Below are 22,698 nucleotides of genomic sequence, written 5' to 3'. Positions count from 1 at the left end.
CATCCTGTGCCAGTCACTGCAATTAAATCCAATTTAAACGTCTCACTCTCATCCACAAAGCTCTCCACAATGTTGCAACCCTTTACCTCCTGCATCTTTGTCTTCCAGCCTAGCTGTGCTCTTCACTCTGCTAATGATTTACAACTAACATCTCCAAGACTTCTCTTGTGCTGCACTAGTTCTCTGGAATTCACTACCCCAGACAATCAGGTTAATTCCCAACTCCCACAGTTTTAGATATGCCCTAAAAACACATCTTATGAGGGTGTACTATCACATTCCCTAATCTAACTGTGCTACATTCAACTCTCTTCAACATTACACCGCAGATTTCCTCATCCAGCTGTATCCACCACACCCCATGCACTCAAAAGCTCTACAGATGCTGGCTAGCTAATGCAGCTTTATATCTAATTCCCATGAGTTTTAAGTTGGCTGGATCATTGTACAAAACAAGTACCGTACTTCTTACCCTTTTGTGACTGACCCTACATCTTTATGGAGCAGGGCCCTCACTCTTGTTTGAACTTTTGATCAGTTTGTTACCCTGTAATGCCTGATTTTTTTTATAAATGGTTGTAAAGCGCTGCGGAATATGTTGATTGGCAAACCCCTTTAAGTAGAACTGTGACTCTTTCATTCTGAGTCTGTGTGTGGATCCTGGAAGTTGACCCCCAATAATTAGGAAGCAATTACATATTTTAATTTTATGCCATAATTTTCTATGATGGGAGAACCCCTTTATTTGGTTATGTGAATTTATGTTAAGTGTTCTTGTGTAATGACAGATCAAAGTGAGACCTCACAATTAAATCTCGGGGACAGTACTCCGGGGCATCCAAAAGGGTTTGCTGCAAATAACTACAACACCATAGTCTAAGAAACTAAATATTAGAGGCTGCACTCCAAGATTATGCAATAGCGGATGAATGTGGAATAAAGACACCTACTACTGGATAAGGAGTGCTGCCTCAAAGCGGGATCTCTATGATATGAAGTTATCCTTCAGAAAACACTTGCTGAGTCTGCACCTTATATATTTTACCTGTTCATTCGGACTTGTGTAGCAATTCTATCAAAGCACAGCGCGATTAAAGACACATGTGTGACACTTTTATTTGCAGCTATATTAGATGACTCTTCAATGGATGCCTGTAACAAACACAAATTCACCTGAAAGAAGACAGAATGGTTATTTTCAGAGTATCTCCAGCTATTTTTCTTAAACAAAGATGTACAATAAGACACAATTATGAGGCCAGATTTAGCAGTAGGGTGATGAAGTCCTGTAGTAGAATCTATTCATGATGTTGCACTGATTGAATCTATGACTTGATCAGAAAATACCTTCAATGTTTCTGCCTATTTAATATACTCAACGTCTGGTGGAAACCCAGGCAGTATATATTAGGAAAACCAAATACCTAACAAGAACGTGCAGGTAAATTAAAAGGGTTGAACAGTGGCCCAAGATGAACTATCCTTAGGATAGGTCATCAATATGACTCCCAGCACCCCCACAGATAATCTTCTGCGAGCGTTGCTTCCCCTTCACAATTTCCTGTGCTCTATTTCCCTTGCAGTGGCAGAGAAGTGTAATTACAACTGATCCATCCCATTCACTACAAAGGAAAAAACGAGCAGGTCATTTTCAAAAGGGAACACTACCCCTTCAAGCAGCTGATCGGCAGGAGTGCCAGCAGTGGACCTCTCCTCCTCCCTCGCAATATCAAACCACTGCACAACACCTTTTAAATACAATTCACCCATATCCTTCATCATTTTTCTTTATAAATTATAATTACACAGGTTCTCAGCTTCTACTCTTTAGTCACATCATGCTTTGGCAGAATGCTCACCCGAGGATGCCTCCACGGATCAGAAGTTCACCTTTATTGTGATGCTGCTAAGAGTGAAAGCACCAATATGAAGGACAACAGTACCCATGGTTTCTCTGCCCTCTCACAGATATTGTGGGACATTTATTAAAGCTTTTACGCTACTATTGTGGTGTAAAAACGTCACAAATTATAGCTTATGCCATATTTGTGGCGAGAAAGTGAAGGGGCCTAGCAGCAGGGGGCCTAGCAACAGGGGGCGTGGCTTCTCACCGTCTGATGGATTTACTATCACTTGGCTATTAAGTTATAGCTCAAGTCTATGCCAGCACCTAGCTCACTTAAACTTGAGTTTCTGGTGTACCAGAGATGGGACTATGTGGCATTTGCGTCTTAATAAATTAGGCGTTTCTTACTCCAATGCACGTATGGAAATGTCCACCATTCTCTCTACAGCTGGCTGAGTTGCCTGCATGTTCCTCTATTACAAGGTTTAAGGTAATGCTGTAGCTATTCTCTGTCTTCACACACAACATAGATTTGCTTCTGATGCAATGCTCTGTAGATCACCAACTGATTGGACACTGAATCTGTGGTCCAGCATGTGAAACATGATCCCTCCAGAGACAAGGCGGATGAACACAGGACAAGAGGCATGTATAAGTTCTCTTAAAACAGGGAACGGAAGCATTTATTTTCCCTGATGCTCCCCCTTGCCTTACGCTGCATCACGCAGGGCAAGGTATATTTGTTTACTGCTGGTAACTAGTGGTGTACCCGCCTCTAAAACAGCCTAGGGCAGTGCTATACACCGCTCATCTGTGCCGGTGACGTCAGCAGGCTCATGGCTAGGTGGAAGTCTCCGCCTAGCATAGTGAGGAGAAGCCCGGTACATCATCGGCAGTAAACAAATAGAAGGAAGAAGGCAGACATCATTTTTTAGTCCTGACATCCCCAGTATAGCTAAGTAAGAAACTCAATTCTAAACTGCACAGTTTAACAATATATCTTCCTCGTTATCCATATAAAGAACAATATTTAGTAATATGGTCTCCTTGATGCCTCAACGCCACATCCTACACAATAAGCATGAGTAGCTTAAAACATTATATTTTTTTTTTAGGCATCCAAACCGCTTGGGAACATACTTTACACAAGGTATACCTTGGGTATTGAGACATTGGCTTGGAGCCCCTTGATTTTCACATTATCTTGGTTCAGTCCACCTTTGGTCTGTGTTTGATTTGTGCTTCCTTTAACTTGACTCTCAGGTTTGGATAATTTATTATCTTGCTTTAACGATAGCTGGAAAAGAATATAAAACAAATGCTCAAACATTACCTTCTCATTGTGGATCAAGGCCAATAAATATTTCACTGCATGTGTATATGTATCATCTCTAAATAGTGCTCTGGGGATACTATCTACTGGCAACGAGACAGCAATCCATTTTTTCCCTACCACTAGTTTCATGAGAGATTTACACATAAATTATATATTACTCTAACACAAAGATTAGAGCTCCATTCTTCAAGAAAGCCTCTTAGATTTCACTTGTGATTGGAAAACCGTTTGCAGGAAATATCTACAGGCTACACTTGAATGCGATCTACATATACTACTTAAGCTATATTAGACACCCCGATGCCGCAGATGATTGTCGAGAGGGAAGTGTTACCTCCCAGCAATCATCAGGCAGCTAGCGGAGGACACCGCTGCTATTACATGCGGTGATGTCATCCGTGGCATGGGGAGGAGTGATCGCTATGCCATCCTTCGTCTCCATGCAGGGCATCGGTGTGCTGGCGGCAGATCGCTATTACAAAGCACAATCTGCGACCGGCTAGCCCAGATCTTTCAGCATGCTGAAAGATCTGAACTGCCCGATAAACCAGCATTTGCTTATTCAATTGGAGGCAGTATTAGATTGCCAGATGATCGCTAACAAGCATTTATAGGAACACTCTTTAGTGATCATCTGCCAGGAAATCTAGCAGTCTAATACACCGTTTACTCTGAGCCCCTTTTCTACATATGCACAGACAAAACATAATCCTGTTCACCCTGTCGGAGCCATCCTGCCGCTCCGTCCCCACTGACTATAATGAGGACAGGGGCGGAGCTCTGGTGCAGCGCGGCAGTGCACGGCGAAAGGCCGCCGGACTAAAAGTACTGCATGTGCGACTTTTTAGTCGGCCTCTCACCCCGAACTACCGTGCTGCGCCGGAGCTCCGCCCCGTCCCCATTATAGTCAATGGGGATGGAGCGGCGGTCCGGCGAAATAGCGGCAGGACGGATCCGACAGGGAGAACTGCCACTAGTGTGAAAGTACCCTAAATTGTCAGAAAAGAAAAAAAAAAGGATATAATCTTACATTTTCTGAAAATGTGGTTTTACTGTCTTGCACAGCTTCTTTTAGCACCTTCGCATGTAGGTCATCAACAATCGCAGCTGGATGTCTGGTGCTGGTGAAATGTACCATCGCCTCAATGTACCTGGGAACAGCAAAAAAAGGTTACAAATCCCAGTAGTTAATGAGAAAATAAATCAAACTGATGATTACGTAACCCAGGAAAGCAGTGTGTTATTTTAATATACATTATATAGATCCTTAATGAGGCAGTTTCATTAAAGGGGATGTCTAATAGTGGAAAGAAATTTCCATGGGGAAAGGCACAGTGTAAAAAGCTTCATCTCTGCCCACTGGATAGGAGGGGTGATGTCCTGTCAACATGCACATCAACGCTGCAGAAAAAGCAATGGTAACATGTCAGGTATGGCACATTGGTCACATGCTGTTAATGCACAGGTCGCCAATGAGGCCAATGATTCGCCAAAAGTGCTGATGTGCTCGTTGACTAGTCGTCACAATTCCAGTCCAGAAGGAACAAAAGCTGCAGGGGCAGGAGCTCGACATTGGACCTGGAACACAGATGTTTTTTATACTGAGCCTGCCCCTATGGAAATTAAATTTCATATCCGACAACCCCTTTAAACAAAGATCTGTGTAATGAAAATATGACTAATTTGAGGAAAACATTAGTAAGAAAAGGAGATTTTTTGTGAAACTCACCTGTAAAATCTTTTTCTCGTCTTTTCCATTGGGGGACACAGACCATGGGTATAGCTTAGAGGTATTACTAGGAGGGACACTATGCAAAAAAAGAAGCTCCTCCTCCTCGGGCTATACCCCCAGGCTCCACCAGGAGGACTTCAGTCGTTGCAAAAGCAGTAGGAGAATGGAAAGAACACAATGGAAACCATCGCACAGCACACCATGAGGCGTAAACGAAAAAAGGGGCGGGAGCTGTGTCCCCCAATGGAAAAGACGAGAAAAAGATTTTACAGGCGAGTTTCACAAAAAATCTCCTTTTCTCGTACATTCCATTGGGGGATACAGACCATGGGATGTCCAAAAGCAGTCCATGGGGTGGGGAAAAAGAAAAAACCTAACACCGCCAGGGAAAGAAACGTCCAGCAGTCAAACAGGAACCACCGCCTATAATACCCTGCGACCAAGGACAGCATCAGCTGAGGCCAGCGAGTGCAACTGATAAAACTTCGTGAAAGTATGTAAGGACGACCAAGTGGCCGCCTTACACAACTGGGACGAGGAGGGGTGATTGCGTCTAGCCCAGGAAGCTCCCACCGCCCTCGTGGAGTGAGCAGTAATCCGAGACTGGGGAACCTGGCCACGAGCGTGATGGCTGCAGCAATAGCGGAAAGGATCCACCGCGCCACAGTGACTTTGGAAGCCGCCAGACCCTTACGAGGCCCCTTGGGAATCACAAAGAGGGAGCCCGAACGACGGAAAGAGGCGGTAGCCCCCAGATACACCTTCAGGGCCCTGACGACATCCAGGGAGTGGAGAGCGCGTTCCTTGGGGTTTGCCAGAGAAGGACAAAAAGAGGGCAGGACAAGATCCTCGTTAAGGTGGAAGGGAGAAACCACCTTGGGCAAAAATGAAGGAACCGGCTGGAGCACCACTTTATCCTGGTGAAAAACCAGAAAAGGCTCCTGGCAGGAAAGTGCTGTTAGCTCCGAAACCCGCCTGATGGAGGTTATGGCCACCAGAAAAACTAACTTCCAGGTGAGTAAGGTCAGCGAGACCTCCCTCAGAGGCTCAAAAGGCGTCGATTGAAGGGCGCGCAGGACAAAGTTGAGATCCCAGGGGGGCAAGGGAGGAACATACGGAGGAACCGAATGCGCCACCCCCTGCAGAAAGGTTCTCACAGGACCCAAAAAGGCAATGAACCTTTGAAAAAAGACAGCCAGGGCCGAAACCTGACCCTTCAGAGAACTGAGCGACAGCCCCACCTCGAGACCGGACTGGAGAAAAGACAGCACCACTGGGACAGAGAAACAAAGGGGCGGAAAACCAGAGTTTTCACAAAAGGTCAGATAGGCCCTCCAGGTGCGATAATAGATCCGTGAAGAAGCCGGTTTTCAAGCCCTGATCAGTGTTCTCACTACCGCATCAGAGAACCCGTTAAACGCAGCGGCCGTGAATTCTGGTGCAAGAGCGGTCCCTGAGACAGGAGATGCTCTCTGTCGGGAAGAGGCCATGGAACGTCCGCCAGCATTCGAGCGACGTTGGAGAACCAGGCGCGCCGAGGCCAATCCGGGGCGATGAGAATGGTCGGTATTCCCTCCGCCTCGATCCTGCGCAGCACCTTCGGCAGCAGAGGAAGTGGAGGGAAGACATAGAGGATATTAACCTACAAAAGGCCACCCGTCGACTAGACAGTTAACAAAAACCACTTGTATAACATCCAAGGTAAACCAAAACTAACAAGTGGGGAATGGTATAAAAATGTAAATTTATTGATAAGAATACAAAGGATGGAGCTACCACAGAATTACAAGAATGCAGAGAAGCACAGGGTCACAGACGCCACAATACACCAAGGTGTCAATAAATAATGACACCTATTGCAGGTACCAGAGTAAAGTGCTGATGTGCATTTAAGTTAACCAAAATGGTCCAACATGTAGTTGCTACACGATTTCTTCAAACAAATAATGCAAATTGCCCTGTTATTAGCAGGGGAAAGGCACAGCGTATCCACACATGGCATTGAGGCCGAAAAGCAACAAACCATGAAACTGAAATCCTCTAGTGAATAACACTATGTAAGCAGTAGTCGACATGAATATGTGAAGAGACTCACTGTGGGTGCGTGCAAAGTCACTAGCAGGGTTAGGACAGGGAGAAATCAATGTAGAACGTACCTGAAGACATGGTGGTGAGTGGGCGTAAGGACCCTGAGCGCACAACCTAGAAGACATAGAGGAGGCTGAATTGCTGCCATGGAGACACCAGCGCGTCCACCCCGTACGCCTGCGGGTCCCGAGCGCGGGCTAGAAACACCGGCACCTTGTTGTTGAGCCGGGACGCCATCCAATCCACGTCCGGACGGCCCCATCGGTGGCAGATGTCTTCGAAAACCTCCGGATGTAGAGACCACTCTCCCAGATTCACTTTGGTGCGACTCAGAAAATCCGCCGTCCAGTTGTCGACTCCTGGAATGTACACCGCTGACAACACTGGAACATGAGAATCCGCCCATAGGAGGATCCTCTCCACCTCCTGCCTCACCGCCCAACTGCGGGTTCCGCCCTGATGATTGACGTAAGCAACAGCCGTGGCATTGTCCGACTGAACACGCACCGGACGAGTTGCAAGGAGAGGAGTCCAGTGGGAGAGGGAGTGGAAAATCGCCCTCAGTTCCAAAACGTTTATCGGGAGACGGGATTCCTCCGACAACCGATGAGGCTGGCATCGGTGGTGACTATCGTCCAGGAGAATGGAAGGAAGGACCTTCCCGACGACAGGTTCAGGGGGGACTGCCACCAAGGGAGAGACGCCCGAACTAGCCGGGACAGGCGGACGGGAGCGTCCAGACCCAGAGAGGTCTTGTCCCAGAGGGCAAGGATCACCTGTTGTAGCGGTCGAGTGTGGAATTCGGCATACGGTATCGCCTCGAAGGAGGCGACCATAAGGCCCAGAACCCGCATGCACTCCCGAATGGTGGAACGTGGGGATTGTAGAAGGAGCGACACTGCCAGCTGAATCTGGGAGGACTTGGAATCCGGAAGAAACACCCGAGAAACCGAGGTGTCCAAAACCATCCCCAGGAAAGAGAGTCTCTGGGAGGGGCGCAGAGAGGACTTGGGGAGGTTGATCAGCCAACCGAACCGTTCCAGAGATTGAACAGTGATTCGGACGCTGTCCTCGGCCTGTGGAAGAGACGGGGCTTTTATCAAAATGTCGTCCAGGTAGGGCAACAAAGAGATGCCCCTGGTGCGAAGAAGCGACATGAGAGGCGCTAGAACTTTGGTAAAAACTCGAGGGGCAGTCGCCAACCTGAAAGGAAGGGCGACGAACTGGTAATGACGACCCCTGACAGCAAAACGCAGAAAATGATGGTGAGACTCTGCAATAGGGACGTGCAAGTAGGCGTCCTGAATGTCCACAGACGCGAGAAATTATCCTGGAAGCAGAGAAACAATAATGGAGCGGAGGGACACCATGCGAAACTCCCGCACCCGTAGAAACTTGTTGAGAAGTTTCAGATCCAGGATCGGACGCACCGACCCCTCCTTCTTTGGAACAACGAACAGGTTTGAGTAGAAACCTGTGCCTTGTTCTTCCAGGGGAACGGGGGAAATGACACCAAGGTCCAGAAGGGAGGAGACCGCCAAAAGGAGGTCTGAGGCCCTGGCCGGATCCCCCGGAACGAGAGAAAGGAAAAAACGTTCCGGTGGTCTGGACGCGAACTCCAAATTGTAACCGGACGTCACAATTTCCAGAGCCCAGGCGTCCTGAACGTGAGCCCTCCAAACCTGCTGAAAGGAGAGCAGGCTGACTGCGCCCATGGTCACCAAGAGGGCTGAGGCTTGAAGGGCTTTTTGCGGGAGTCCTGGGATCTCCGGCTGATGAAGACGTCGACATTCTGGCAGTGGAGAAGCGACAAAAGGACTGGACCCGGAAACCTGAAGCCCGAGATCGAAAGCGCACTTGGTCCTGGGTTGAGGCAGATGAGTACTTTTGCCCCCCGTTGTGGCAGAAATGAATTCGTCCAACTGGGCCCCAAAGAGCCTGGACCCTTCAAAAGGAAGGTTAGCGAGGGAACGCTTGGAAGAAGCATCAGCATCCCACACCTTCAACCAGACCTCCCTGCGCTGAATGACCGAGAGGGCCGAAATACGGGCAAAGAGGGAGCCGATGTCCATCGAAGCCTCACAGAGATATTTAGAAGCCTGCGACATTTGGAGGATGAAATCCAGAGTGTCTGCAGGGGCGTCCTGCTTCGCCAGTTCCTGGTGGTGGCGCTGCAACCACGCCGTAAGGGCTCTGGCGACCCAAGCCGATGCAAAGGCCAGTCGCAGAGAGGTGCCTGCCAGGGAGAAGATGGACTTGGAAAGCGAATCCAGACGCCTGTCCACCGCATCCTGCAGAGAAGAACCGTCTAGGACGGGAAGGGCCGTGTTTTTGGCTAACCTGGCCACTGGAGGATCTACCTTAGGGGAAGAAGTCCACTTTTCCACCGTGTCAGAAGGAAAAGCGTAAAGCGTATCCATGCGCTTGGTGGCCGAAATTTTTTGATTAGGGTGGTCCCAAGCCTTTGATATGACCGCGGTGAATTCCTCATGAACGGGGAACACAGCGGACTCCGTTTTTTGGGGCGGAAAAAAGGAGAACTCCCGACTAGTGGAGGGAGGAGAATCCCCTTGGATATTAAAGGTGTCATGGACAGCCGCCACCAAATCAGTTACCATGGTGGAAAGCTTAGGCAGGGGTTCCCGCTCCATGACTTCGTCCGATCTAGACAATTCCCCTTCGGATTTGCGCTCCCTGAGAGAGGGAGAGTCATCCGGGCATGCCTCAAGGCGGGGGGGGAGAAGCGGAGTCATCCGAGGAGGAAGGCTGCCAGTCTGTGTCCCCCAATGGAATGTACGAGAAATGCGGTTCTTGGGGTGACCATACACTTTAAATAGCCGTTGGCTGAGCCAGATCCAAACATACCTGTTTTCTCAATAGGAGAGAGTAGAATATGCCACAGCCAGACTCCTCTGAGGACAAAAGATCAGGTATTTTGAAATCCAGAATGCCTGATCCCTCTTTCCCTTTACATCAGCTGTTGAGGGAGAGTCAGGATGACACCATACACATCAGACCCGCCGAAATCAGTGGATTCAGCCAACATTCCTCTAATGCAGGGATGCCCAACCTGTGGCCCTCCAGCTGTTGAAAACTACAACTGGACAGCCTACAGTTATTAGGACATGCTGGGAGTTGTAGTTTTACAACAGCTGGAGGGCTGCAGGTTGAGTATCCCTGCTCTAATGTGTATGGCCATTGTAAGGCAACCCGTCATCACTTATGTTTATATTACTGTTAACCACAGACGCAGCGTTTAGTCCCAGAAGACCGTACTGGGGTGTAGTTGCCCTTGAAGGGAAGACAATTGGAGTAAAACTTCCTCTCTTTTTGACAAGCTCTGTCCATAATTTGACCATAAAATGAAAGAATTGTCAATAACACATCTATTACAAAAATCACTGTTCTGGTGTGTTTGAGGAGAAATCCAACCAAGTCATTGATGTAAGACAAGTTATCTTGTTATTCTCTGAACATTACTAAAATATAAATATCACAAATATGGTGGAGACCAGAATCACTTGAACAGATTTCTTACTATGATTTGACTTTTTTCTACAAATCTGGAAAAAGCAGCTCAGCCAGAGCAGAATGGAAGACACAACCTAGCGGCCAACAATATAAAGGTGGGAAATAAATGTACCTGTCTAGTACTTCTGCTACAAGGGGACTCAGAACAACATCCACCGCTCCTTTTACTTCTACGATGGCTGTGGTCCTTGTGTGAGAAATGGGTTGATCTAGAGTCCATTCTTCAGTTACTGTTTCATCATCTGTGTTGTCCATAGTTTTTTTCTCCAAGGGAGTGTAAGGTGTGCTGAACAATAAAAAATAAAAATAATAATCCTTGGAATGATCATGGTACATATGTGGTAAAAAAAAAAAACAAAAAAAAAAAAACAGAGGTTGGGTTCATATCAGGTTTCTGGCTTAGGTTTCAAGTTTACATTAGGGGGGAAAAAGGACTCAAAAGCATAGTACACTGAGCTTCTCCATCCTGCAAACCAGGTATACGTTAACGAACACTTTTTTGTTTGAATAGAACTCTTATAGATGTCACTGTATGGCATCCATTTGAGGTATCCATTTAACGTATACATTTTTGGTACACGTTAAACAGAAATGTGTAGAGTTTAGTGACAGATACACTGATTTAAATGGTCTACCATGTGTTAACATGAAGCAGTTTGGTGCCCCATCGTTCCGTTGCCGATGAATAGGTGTTTTTTTCCTTGTTGTGCATAGGGAAAAAGAATTGTCAATCAGCATGCATAAACACTGGACTCCTCACTGGCCATGCAATGCACAATTTCAGGCATACGTTTTCTAAAACCGCTTTAGGTTAACATACTAGCAGACCTCCCAACAGCCCCGCACCGATGGCTGAGTGCAATGGTGAAGGAGGGAGACGTCTGCTCCCTGCTTCATCATTGAAAGCGGGCGATCTCCCCACCAGGCGTGATGCCGTGACGTCATTGCGCCTTAAAGGTTGAATAACAAAGCACAGTGCGCGGGGAAAGCTGGATAAGCTTTATTTCCGGGAGAACAGGGCAAGGTGTTTTATTTTTATTATCAACATAGGGGCCAACAGTACTGTAAGGGGTCACTGGGAGCACTAAAAGTGGCATTTTACTGTGTGGGAGAACTAAAGGGGGCATTCTACTGTGTGGGAGAACTAGAGGGGGCATTCTAATGTGTAGGAGCACTAGAGGGGGCATTCCACTGTGTGGGAGCACTAAAGGAGGAATTACTACTGTGAGGGAGCACTAAGGGGGGCATCACTGTGTGGGAGCACTAAAGGAGGAATTACTACTGTGTTGGAGCACTAAAGGGGGCATTACTACTGTGAGGGAGCACTAAAGGAGGAATTACTACTGTGAGGGAGCACTTAAGGGGGCATTCTACTGTTTGTGAGCACTAAAGGGGGCATTCTACTGTGTGGGAGCACTAAAGGGGGCATTCTACTGTGTGGGAGCACTAAAGGAGAAATTACTACTGTGAGGGAGCACTAGAGGGGGCATTCTACTGTGTGGAAGTACTAAAGGAAGAATTACTACTGTGATAGAGCACTAAAGGGGGCATTCTACTGTTTGGGAGCACTAAAGGGGGCATTACTACTGTGTGTGAGCACTAAGTGGGGCATTACTACTGTGCGGGGGCACTAAAATGGGGAATCTACTGTGTTGGAGCACTAAGGGGGCATTCTACTGTTTGGGGGCACTAATGGAGCATTCTACTGTGGGGGGGGCAATAAGGGGGCACAACTACTGTGGCAGGGCACTAAGGGGGCACAACTAAAGTGTGTGGACACTAAAGCGGGATTCTAGTGTGCGAGGGCACTAAGGGGACAAAACTACTGAGTAGGGACACTAAGGGGGGAAAACTACTGTGTGGGGGACAAAAGGGACTGGGTGGGATTGGGGCGTGTATGGACAGACACTGAGGAGTTAAAGGTGTGGTTTAGTATAAAAAACATTTGCCAACAGTGTCCCTCCTTGGGCTTTTTAAAAGTTGGTAGGTATGCACTAGTGAAATCAGTAGATCCGTCCCCACACTATGGTGGCTGACAGGTTCCTTTTAATATAACAATGGTGGTAAAACGATAAAATATAAAGCTTTAAACGTAACTAATAATTTATTTGCATTTTGGAGTCTATAACAAAGTAATATTCAACATTTGCAAATTTGTAGCTCACCTGGAGGAAGTGCCCATGAGTTGCATCCCTCTGTCAAGTAGAGCATTGGCTGAAAGGCCTTGTTTTACAACCTTTAGACACATAAAGATTGGGTTACAAAACAGAACAATGATCTATGACTAATTATGCAGTAAACACATCACATATCTTTACATACATAACTGTGCAAACGTTTCAGGCAGGTGAAACACTGCAACGTAAGAATGCTTTCAAAAATACAAGTAGTGCTAATAGTTCAAATTTACACCTATTCTGCAGCAGGACAACGGCCCCAAACATACAGTCAATGTCATTATGAACTATCTTCAAAGCAAATACGAACAGTCGTGGAACTGATGATATGGCCTCCACACAGCCCTGATGTTATTGAGCCTGTCTGGGATTATACGAAGAGACAGAAAGATTTGAGTAGGCCTACATCCACAGAAGATTTGTGGCGAGTTCTCCAGGATGGTTGGAACGACCTCCGTGCAGAGTTCCTTCAAAAACCATGTGCAAGTATACCTAGAAGAACTGATGCCGTTTTGAAGACAAAGGGAGGTCACAGCAAATATTAATTTATTAGATTTCTCTTTTCTTTATTCACTTTGCATTTTGTCAACTGTTAAAATAAACTATTAACACTTTTTTTTTTTTTTAAAAGGATTCTTACTTTGCAGCATTTTTCCCCCCACTTGCCTAAATCTTTTTTACAATACTGTATAAACATATAGAAACTGTGCATGTACACACTAAGCAGCCATAACATTAAAACCATCAAAGAATGGACTCCAAAGAATGAACCATCAAAGTATGAACTCTAGCCCTACAGAGGTTCAGCTGAAGATCTTATCAGCTGTATTCAGGATCATAATCCCTGACAAAGGAGAGGAGGATGAGGCAGCTCTATAGCTTCTGAAGTAACTTGTCCTTCTGTGTAATTAGGACAGGTTGTGTGTGTTCTAATAGGACAGCGGCCATTTTATTTCCCCTGATGATTGCTCCTCATTATAATTAATGAAAGGTATTTGGGAATATATTTATAATAAAGTAATATTTAAGTATTTGTAATTATTTTATTTTCTTAATTCCCAGAGAACCCCTTTAAGCTATTAATACCTTTTCTCCAATTTGGACCTACCTTAAAGGTTGGGACACAGAGCTGTTCATAAGACATTGAACTTTCTTCACTAGTCGGCGTATCTAGATCTAAAGGTCGATGCAGGGAAGACTTTGAAGTTCTTTTATTTGTGGGGTGTTTTACAGACCAGTTAAACACCTGGAACTGGCTCAGATAGTTCTGGTAACAAGATATTACAGGCTGCTGAGTAGTCTGTTCATTGTCTGTGGGTTTCTCAGCTTCCACTGTATATGTATGCTCCAAGGGCTCTTCTTCCCCTGCTAAAGCAGACACAAATGAAGCCTGGGAAGCATGAGTTCGGATTGGCAACATTCTTGCATCCAGTCTGTCTTCTCCAGGGGCAGAAGCAGTTAAAGGACCTTCTACACTGTGGTATATTGAACTCCGACTGTAGTCAATATTTTGAGGCTGCCTTTTTCGTCTTTTCCTTCCAGGATATGTGCCAGGGCCTTCATCACTGCTTATAGGTTCAAACTCCTCAGCTGCAGAAAAGTATGCTTCACTGTCTGCCATTGACATGCTAGAATCCATTGAACGGTATTGATGAAAGGAGTTGGAATCAGCTGATGGAGTGTAAGGAAAGGAACCAAAACTTCTCCTCTGCTTTGGTGAGTCCAGGACATTTTCATCACTACGTGAGACATCACTACTAAACTGAACTCCAACAGGTCCTGGGGCCTTGTCCCCATAAAAGGCAGCAGACAGGCTCTTAGTGCTGCCCAGTCTTGTTGAGCAAACAGATGCCTGACGCTTCAAAGGAGATCGGAGTGGAGAATGGACCACAGATCTGTCCTGAGAGTTTGGAGAAACAGGGCTACCTTCCGAAGCTTCAACAGGAACACTGAAATCAAGAAATAAGTCAAATGATAATTATGTTTATATAAGGAAGGGCTCATGCACATGCAACTTTTTAAATTTTAATTTACATAGCCATTTGAAGGCTTATTTTTTGTGGGATAAGCTGTATTCTTTAAGGGCACCATTTAATTTACCAAGTCTGTTATTGGAAAACAACTCTCTTTGGGGTAAAATTGAAAAAAGCGAAAAAAAAAAAAAAAAAAAAAAAAACATCAATTTCGTCAAGGTTTTTGACATCACAGTGTTCATTGTTTGCTAAAAATGACATGACTTCCTTATTCTACGGCTCAATACGAATTCAGCAATACCAAATTTGTATAGTTTAAAAACATTAAAAACATTTGAAAAAAGTCAAAATTTTGTTTGCATCGCCATTTTCTGTCCACAGAACTGTAGTTTTTTTGGTATCATTTTTGTGGTACATACGACTTTTTGATCAATTTTATTGGGAGGAAAAGGTGACTAAAAACCGCCAAATTGTGTTTTTTCCATTACAGTGTTCACCACATAGAAATTTTATTTTATATTTTAATAGTTCAGACATTTTCAATTGTGGTGATACCGGATATGTTTATTTTTTATTGTTTATATATTTTTACACGTAGACTTGAGAAAGGGGGGTGATTGAAATTTTTTATATTTTAACTTTTTTAAAGCTTTTTTTTACTTTTATAATGATAAATCTTAACCCCCCTTAGAGGCCATAACCTGGGATCTTCTGATCCCTTGTCCCATTTACCCTAATTTAGATTCTATTAGGGTAAAATAAATTTGACATGCTCCCTGCTGAGCTGTGCTTCGTGCACAGCTTAGTAGGGAGCTTACCATGGTAGCCTGGGAAGCTTCAGAAGTTGCCAGGCTGCCTTGGTAACCAATCAGACCCCCGCAATTTCCCTGAGGGGCTCTGATCTGAAGACAGAGGGAGATTCACTCCTCTGCCCTACCTTACAGATGCCACAAACGTGTAGATCTTGGCATTTGAGGGGTGAAATGATGGGGATTCGGTAAGATCATTGTTCCCTGTCATTGCGGCCGGGTGCCTACTGTACAATACAATTGGCACCCACCATGTATGGAGAGGGTTTAATGCAACAGCCTACCCCATACATTATCTCAGCCACTGTGATGTACCATTAAAGGTGTTTTTCAAAACTCCGAAATTAATGGCCAATTCCACCAGCTGAATGAAGAGGCGGCAGCTCACCACTTCATTGTTAAGCCAGACACACCATGGTACATTTGGATGTGGCTGTGCCAGGTGCTGCAGCTCAGTCCCATTCACTTGAGATAGTGTGAGCTTTAGTAGCAATTGCAGCAAAACCAAATTTACATTGCTGTACCTTATAAATGGACAGACACCCATACTTAGCTGATCTGCACGGGTGCTAGGTGTTGGAACTCCACTGATCTTATAATAATCAACTCTAGTGAGGATAGGACATCAATACTACAATTCTGGAAAACCCCTTTAATCTCAATATTAAAGTGATACTTTACTATCCACTGTAAAGTTATGGAACTTGCTCCAATAGGATTTTGCAAAGGCTGAAAGCTTGAGTATATTTAGTAAGTGTTAGACGTCTTAAGGCCTTTTAACATGGCCAGATTGTCCTCCCATTAACTAACACTGTTCGACAATAAGCATGTCAACTGGCATTAATAAAGTGCCTTTTACATGAGGCAATTACCAATAGTATGGAGGGGGTGGATGTGAAACGGATTATTTATAATGCCCAAAAAGTCATATCAGTCAACAAACATGTGTTTGCTCATTCATTGGGTGATATGTACCATATTTATACGTGGCAATGACTGGGTGTACAAACGTTCCTTCATAATCATCTACCCCTTGAAAGGGTCCTTTTACTTCAGAAATACAATATACATACTTAGTGCCTTATTAGGTCACATTCACACAACCATGGGACGGCTGTGCCTGTTTTGCGGACCGCAGTCAATGGGTGTGCAATGCAAAATCAGCACAGCTGCCCCATGGTCGTGGGAATTAGGCATTAGTCAGAACAATTTTTGGAAACAAGCATTCATAGGAATGCTCTTTCCTGATAACTGACTAGTAGACCTGTTTGTCACCAGTATCGAAGATGCACCATTATCGGGCAGCACATTCACATTGCATCGATGAAAACCATCCTGTCTGAATATTGGGCAGTCTAATAAGAGCCATTAAGCACCTGTGATGCATTGTTAATATATATGTGTATATATATATATATATATATATATATAAAATTGCAAAAAATGCAGCAGCACAGTCAGACGTTGTGCACTGGGTGCAAGTCCTCACAGAGGCCGGCCCTTCCTCCAAGATATATACAGGACAAATGACGAGGCAGCACTTCCAGCTTTGAGTGATAGGGTGAAGACCCCAAAATAAACTTTAATCCCACAGCAACGTTTCGGCCTGCTCAATGAGGCCTTTATCAAGCTTGATAAAGGCCTCATTGAGCAGGCCGAAACGTTGCTGTGGGATTAAAGTTTATTTTGGGGTCTTCACCCTATCACTCAAAGCTGGAAGTGCTGCCTCGTCATTTGTCCTGTATATATATATATATATATGTATGTTAGGGGTGCACCGAAATTCCGGCAGCCGAAAATATCGGCCGAAAATGCACCTAATCCATTTCGGCCGATATTTGTACATATCGGCAGAAAATAGCGGGGAGGGACTGGGAGGAGGAGCTGGGGGCCGGTGCGTTCACTGTTCTCCGGCCCCCAGCTCCAGTAGTTATAAAAAGTATGCAATTAATACGGATTCTTTTCATGAGGCCCCCTCTGCAGTAGAACATTCAATATAGCCACATCCTACTCACAGGGCTGTTATCTTAATACTGACGTCATGTGCCCGGCCTACTTTCTGAATGAAGGAGGCGGCGCAGGCATGTGACGTCAGTCGTGACGCTGCCGCTCGTCTGCCTGGCCGGCCAGCATTAAGATAACAGCCCTGTGAGTAGGATGTGGCTATATTGAATGTTCTACTGCAGAGGGGGCCTCATGAATAGAATCCTTATTAATTGCACACTTTTTATAACTACTGGAGCTGGGGGCCGGAGCACAGTGAATGCACCGGCCCCCAGCTCCTCCTCCCAGTCCCTCCCCGCTATTTTCTATTAATTGTACAATGGGGGGGGGGGGGTCTGTGGTTGGCACTGTTATGGGGTGGGTGGGGGTCTGTGGATGGCACTGTTATGAGGTGAGGGGGTCTGTGGATGGCACTGTTATGGGGTGGGTGGGGGTCTGTGGATGGCACTGTTATGGGGTGGGTGGGGGTCTGTGGATGGCACTGTTATGGGGTGGGTGGGGGTCTGTGGATGGCACTGTTATGGGGTGGGTGGGGGTCTGTGGATGGCACTGTTATGGGGTGGGGGGTCTTTTAAAAGTATTTGGGCAAAAAGGCAGTTTCGGTTTCGGTCAAGGGGTATCCTGAATTTTCGGTTTCGGACCAGAATTTTCATTTCGGTGCACTCCTAATATATATATTATAGCAAATACCGCAGCAGCACAGTCAGACCGTGTGTACTAGGTGCAATTCCTCACAGAGGTCGGCTTCTCCTCCACGATACGTACTTTTCAAAAAACGAGGCAGCACTTCCAGATTTCAGTGACAAAGGCCTCATTGAGTAGGCCAAAACGTTGCTGGGAATAAAGTTTTGGGGTCTTCACCCTGTCACCGAAATCTGGAAGTGCTGCCTCGTTTTTTGAAATATATATATATATATATATATATATATATATATATATATATATATATATATATATATAGTGATAATCTTCTCAAGTACACGTTTGCGCCCAAAAACTTAAATGATATTAATTACGCCAGTTTGGCCTACATCAGGTTGCAGAACTCCCTTACTGAACTGAAATTCAACTTTTTGATGGCTTTTAAAGCAAAATAAACCTATAAAAAAACAGTATTATATATTTTTTAGCAGTCTATGGCAACAACAAACTGTAAAAATGTAAAATTGCATACCTGTGGGCAAATGATTGAATATAAACACCAAATAAAGGTATATTTTTAGTTTCACTTTCCAAGAAAACTTTTTGTGACTACCTAGATCATTGAAATGGGCACCAGTTGATAATGGTGAAGACCCCTGTAAATCATGTCATACAGCAAATAAACTATTAATACAACAAAAACTAGCCACCTTCTATGGGAATCTTGTGATTTTGCTCGAGGTGGATAGTCGACTTGTCCGAGGCTTTCCTCTGTAACAGAAGATGGGCTGTCTTTATCAGCAGCCAGCAAGGGAAGTGCAGCACTACAGCTGCTGTTCTCTTCAGAAGATGATGAGCTATGAGAACGTAGTGGGACTTGTAGGCTTAAGTGCTGCGATTTTCTTTCGATCTCTATAACCACAGACCTGGAGTCCCATTCCTTTCGTCTGCAGCAATTAGTCTTACCTAAAAAACAAACACGCATTATTTTCTTTTTCTTTAGAAGAAGAGAAAAGCACATTCCGAAGATGAGAAGCCCCTATAACGCGAAGTTCAAATTTGGGTTCTTCAGCCGTATTCAAGCTGTCTTTTCTACAGCATTTGTACCAGTACAATTTATAGTAAATGTCTTACATATGTATACAACAAAAGAACTTGAAAATAAATCTATTTAATGTCATGCCCACCTTCCCCAGCTTTCTGAATCTCTTTAGTAATTATCCATTCACTTGGTTGCAGTAAAGACTGTCCATAGTACATATCAGACTCAGAACTGGTGTTTGAAAATGCAGAGCTACTGGAGGGGGTCAGGTCCTCCAATCTGAAAAAGTCAAGTCCCGTGGCAGTGCCACCAAAAAACCTGCACCCTCCCAAGCAACCACACTTATTTCTACTCCTCTTGTTCTTTACAGTTTCATCAGGCCATAGGAACCACAACCTATAATTAATTGAGATAAAAAGATATTTGTCAGTTAAAAAGTGAATCACAATTCCTTAAAAATGAATTTAATTCATTTTAAATGAATTCTCACAATTTCAGCAGAATAAAAAAGCTTGGTCGTAGACTCAAAAACCTTAAAATAAAAAAATAGAGCTTATACTCACCTGCTGCTGAGGCTCAAGGGGCCCTGCTGCCCTTCACTTCCTATACCTATGCAGACATGGCAAGAAATAGCTGTGAATGCCAGTCAGTCAACCACTAGATCATGCATGCTCAACCTGCGTCCCTCCAGCTGTTGCAAAACTACAACTCCCAGCATTCTTGGACAGCCTACAGCTATCAACCTACAGCAGGGCATTGTGGGAGTTGTAGTTTTACAAGAGCTGGAGGGCCGCAGGTTGAGCATCCCTGCACTAGATACAATGATGACCTACGGTATCTCAGACAGTGATTGGCTGAGGGGGACTCATGGTCATTTTCTTGCCATGCGGGGACAGGAGCACCAGCAAGAGGTGGAGTATAGCGGGGACCCGGGCACTGTTAGGAGTGGCAGCGGACCAGTGATGAGAGTATAAGCTCTGCTATTTTATAAAGCATTTGCATACCATTGTCAAGTCTTTATTATTCTGGAATACTACTTTAAAGGAGTTCTGCACTTTGTTTAAACTGATGATCTATCCTCTGATGATCGGCGGGGGTTTGACAGTAAACAGTGAGAAGGTTGCGGCGCTGCTGGAGCACCGCTGCCTTCTCAAACAGCTGATCGGCGGGGGTCCCGGGTGTCGGACCCCCGCCAATCAGATGCTAATGATCTATCCAGAGGATAGATCATCAGTTTAAACAAAGTGCAGAACTCCTTTAAGGATACCACAAAAATGGAAGCAGCTCTTTCCAGTGACTCTCCACTCTGGCTACTAGAGGAGGGTAGCAAGTAATTGACCCTCCTCTAGCAGACTTTCTGCCCTAATAAAGTCTAAGGAAAAGTGTTATCTAGGATAACCTAAAAGAAATTTATCACCAGTCCGCAATAATGCTATGCAGCAGGTCCGAAAAGTGATGTGGGATCAGTCACACTTTAAGCAGGTAAGATATATAGAGTTCGGACCGCGCTTATCATCAAGGGCAGTATGCAAACAATTTTTCTTTCTTCCTTCTTCCTTTTACAAGAGAGCCGAGGGCTGCAAAAATCCTTTAAATGGATATCCTGCAACTAATAAAGATTAAAATAGTGTAAGTCCGTATGATAAGATAACCTGCACTGCACAGTGCAGGTTATCTTATCATACGGACTTACACTATTTTAATCTTTATTAGTTGCAGGATATCCATTTAAAGGATATTTGCAGCCCTCGGCTCTCTTGTAAAAGGAAGAAAGAAAAATTGTTTGCATACTGGCCTTGATGATAAGCGCGGTCCGAACTCTATATATCTTACAATCTAGGATAACCTGTTAAGTAAGGTATATCATACAAAATACAAGCACAACATTGCATTAACTGATTTAATTTCATAACATTTCATTTCTGCACTTTAAAAGGGTTTTTCAAGATTTTTTTTTTTTACTATCCCCTGGGTAAGTCATCAGTATATGATCAATGGGAGTCCGACACCTGAGACCCCCGCCGATCAGCTGTTTCGAGAAGGCAGCAGCACTTCTGTGAGCACCGCTGCCTTCTCGCAGCTTACTATGCACAGTGCTGTACATTGTATCACGGCTGTGCTCGGTATTGCAGCTCAGTCCCATTCACTTGAATGGGGTCGAGCTACTCGTCACTGGCCTAGGAAAACCTGTGAGCTCAAACAACTGATCAGCGGGGACCTGGGTGTTGGACCCCCACCGATCAGATAGTGATGACCTATCGGTGTAGGTAATCATTTAAAAAATCTTGGAAAACCTCTTTAATAACATTTATCTATGATATACTGCTTACTTATGTTTGTCAACTCCTAATCCCTGTTCTGTGTCTGTATCACTGGCTCTTCAACTTGACTGCCTGGTCCAGACGCTGTCTGATAGTCCAGCTATATACTCCCCTTTCAGTGTTATCTTGGCTCACTTATAAATGGTACTAGTGGGTATTAAAGGGGGTTATCCAAGTTCTATAATTCCCCCACACACACACACACAGATTGTATTTACCTCGCTCCCCGACACACGTGTCGCTTCTCATACCGGCATGGCCGCTGCTGCATCTCCCTGTCCGGCATCGGCCACCAATAGCAGGCTGCGACGGGGACGAGCCTCCCTAGCATTGCAGGTGACGCTAGGAAGGCTCGTTCCGTGCCGGTATGGGAAGAGACATGAGTGCCGGGAAGCGAGGCAAGTACAACCTCTGTGAGGGGCCCAGGCATATGAAGGGGCATTATAGAACTTGGATAACCCCTTTAAAGATGTTAACACAGCACGCTACTTGCAATGACTGCTACGGAGTCCACAAAATGTTCAGCCAAACTCACCTTTTAGTTCTGCTGTCATGAATTTCCAAAAAGCGCCTTTGGACCTCATGTTTGGAAGAATGGTCGGCAGCTAGGGCTATATCTGCTGTAATAAGCCCTAAAACCACAGAGCCAGTTTCCAGCCAATAAGCTCTGCGTAAAACTGAAGGCTGGAGTCCCAATCTGCTGCCATCCAGCTGTTCAATGTACTGTCTCAGCTGGAAATCCTGGATAGCTGCACTAATACCTTCACCTACAGCTTGGTTATGGAGGTTACAATTTGCAAGTCGAATAGCACCCATCTGTTAAAAAAACACACAACACAGTGATATAAAATGATCCTTGAAAAGGAATTTGTGAGCGGACCTTGTATAGTTTTATTATGCCGGATAACTGGTCAACACCCCTCTGTACCCTTACTGCAGACTGCTAGCTATTCATTCATAACTACTAGTACAAATAATAAAGGAATGGCACAACATAGAGCCATAAGAATAGATGCTCCAGAATTGTTATTACATAGGGAATACATGAAACTATTAACAGGCATGTCAGGAGTGGTGAAATGTCCTCTTTAAGGCTTTAATACCAAAGGGCTATACAGATAGGAAAAGTCATGAAATGGGGAAATTACCTACAATCGTGTTAACCATCAAGATACTTGGTATGTATCCTGGAGGTTG

The 22,698-nt window shown here is 44.9% G+C and overlaps 1 protein-coding gene across 11 annotated transcripts in view; it reads right to left on the bottom strand.

The window, feature by feature from the left end:
• Positions 1 to 22,698, bottom strand: part of KIAA1109 (KIAA1109 ortholog) — a 294,629-nt gene that overhangs the window by 148,932 nt on the left and 122,999 nt on the right. For all 11 annotated transcript variants that reach the window (XM_044302174.1, XM_044302098.1, XM_044302121.1 and 8 more), the window contains exons 25-33: positions 22,037 to 22,317; positions 19,326 to 19,576; positions 18,849 to 19,104; positions 13,819 to 14,659; positions 12,699 to 12,769; positions 10,646 to 10,819; positions 4,213 to 4,333; positions 3,003 to 3,143; positions 1,046 to 1,173 (exon numbers count right to left, since the gene is read on the bottom strand). In XM_044302174.1, coding sequence (XP_044158109.1) covers positions 1,046 to 1,173; positions 3,003 to 3,143; positions 4,213 to 4,333; positions 10,646 to 10,819; positions 12,699 to 12,769; positions 13,819 to 14,659; positions 18,849 to 19,104; positions 19,326 to 19,576; positions 22,037 to 22,317 — 2,264 coding nt within the window. The remainder of the gene's footprint in view (positions 1 to 1,045; positions 1,174 to 3,002; positions 3,144 to 4,212; positions 4,334 to 10,645; positions 10,820 to 12,698; positions 12,770 to 13,818; positions 14,660 to 18,848; positions 19,105 to 19,325; positions 19,577 to 22,036; positions 22,318 to 22,698) is intronic.

The sequence above is a fragment of the Bufo gargarizans genome, chromosome 1 (assembly GCF_014858855.1).
Source record: "Bufo gargarizans isolate SCDJY-AF-19 chromosome 1, ASM1485885v1, whole genome shotgun sequence".
Taxonomy (NCBI): Eukaryota; Metazoa; Chordata; class Amphibia; order Anura; family Bufonidae; genus Bufo; species Bufo gargarizans.
Note: the sequence above shows the minus strand (reverse complement) of the source record. Positions and strands in the feature narration are given on the sequence as shown.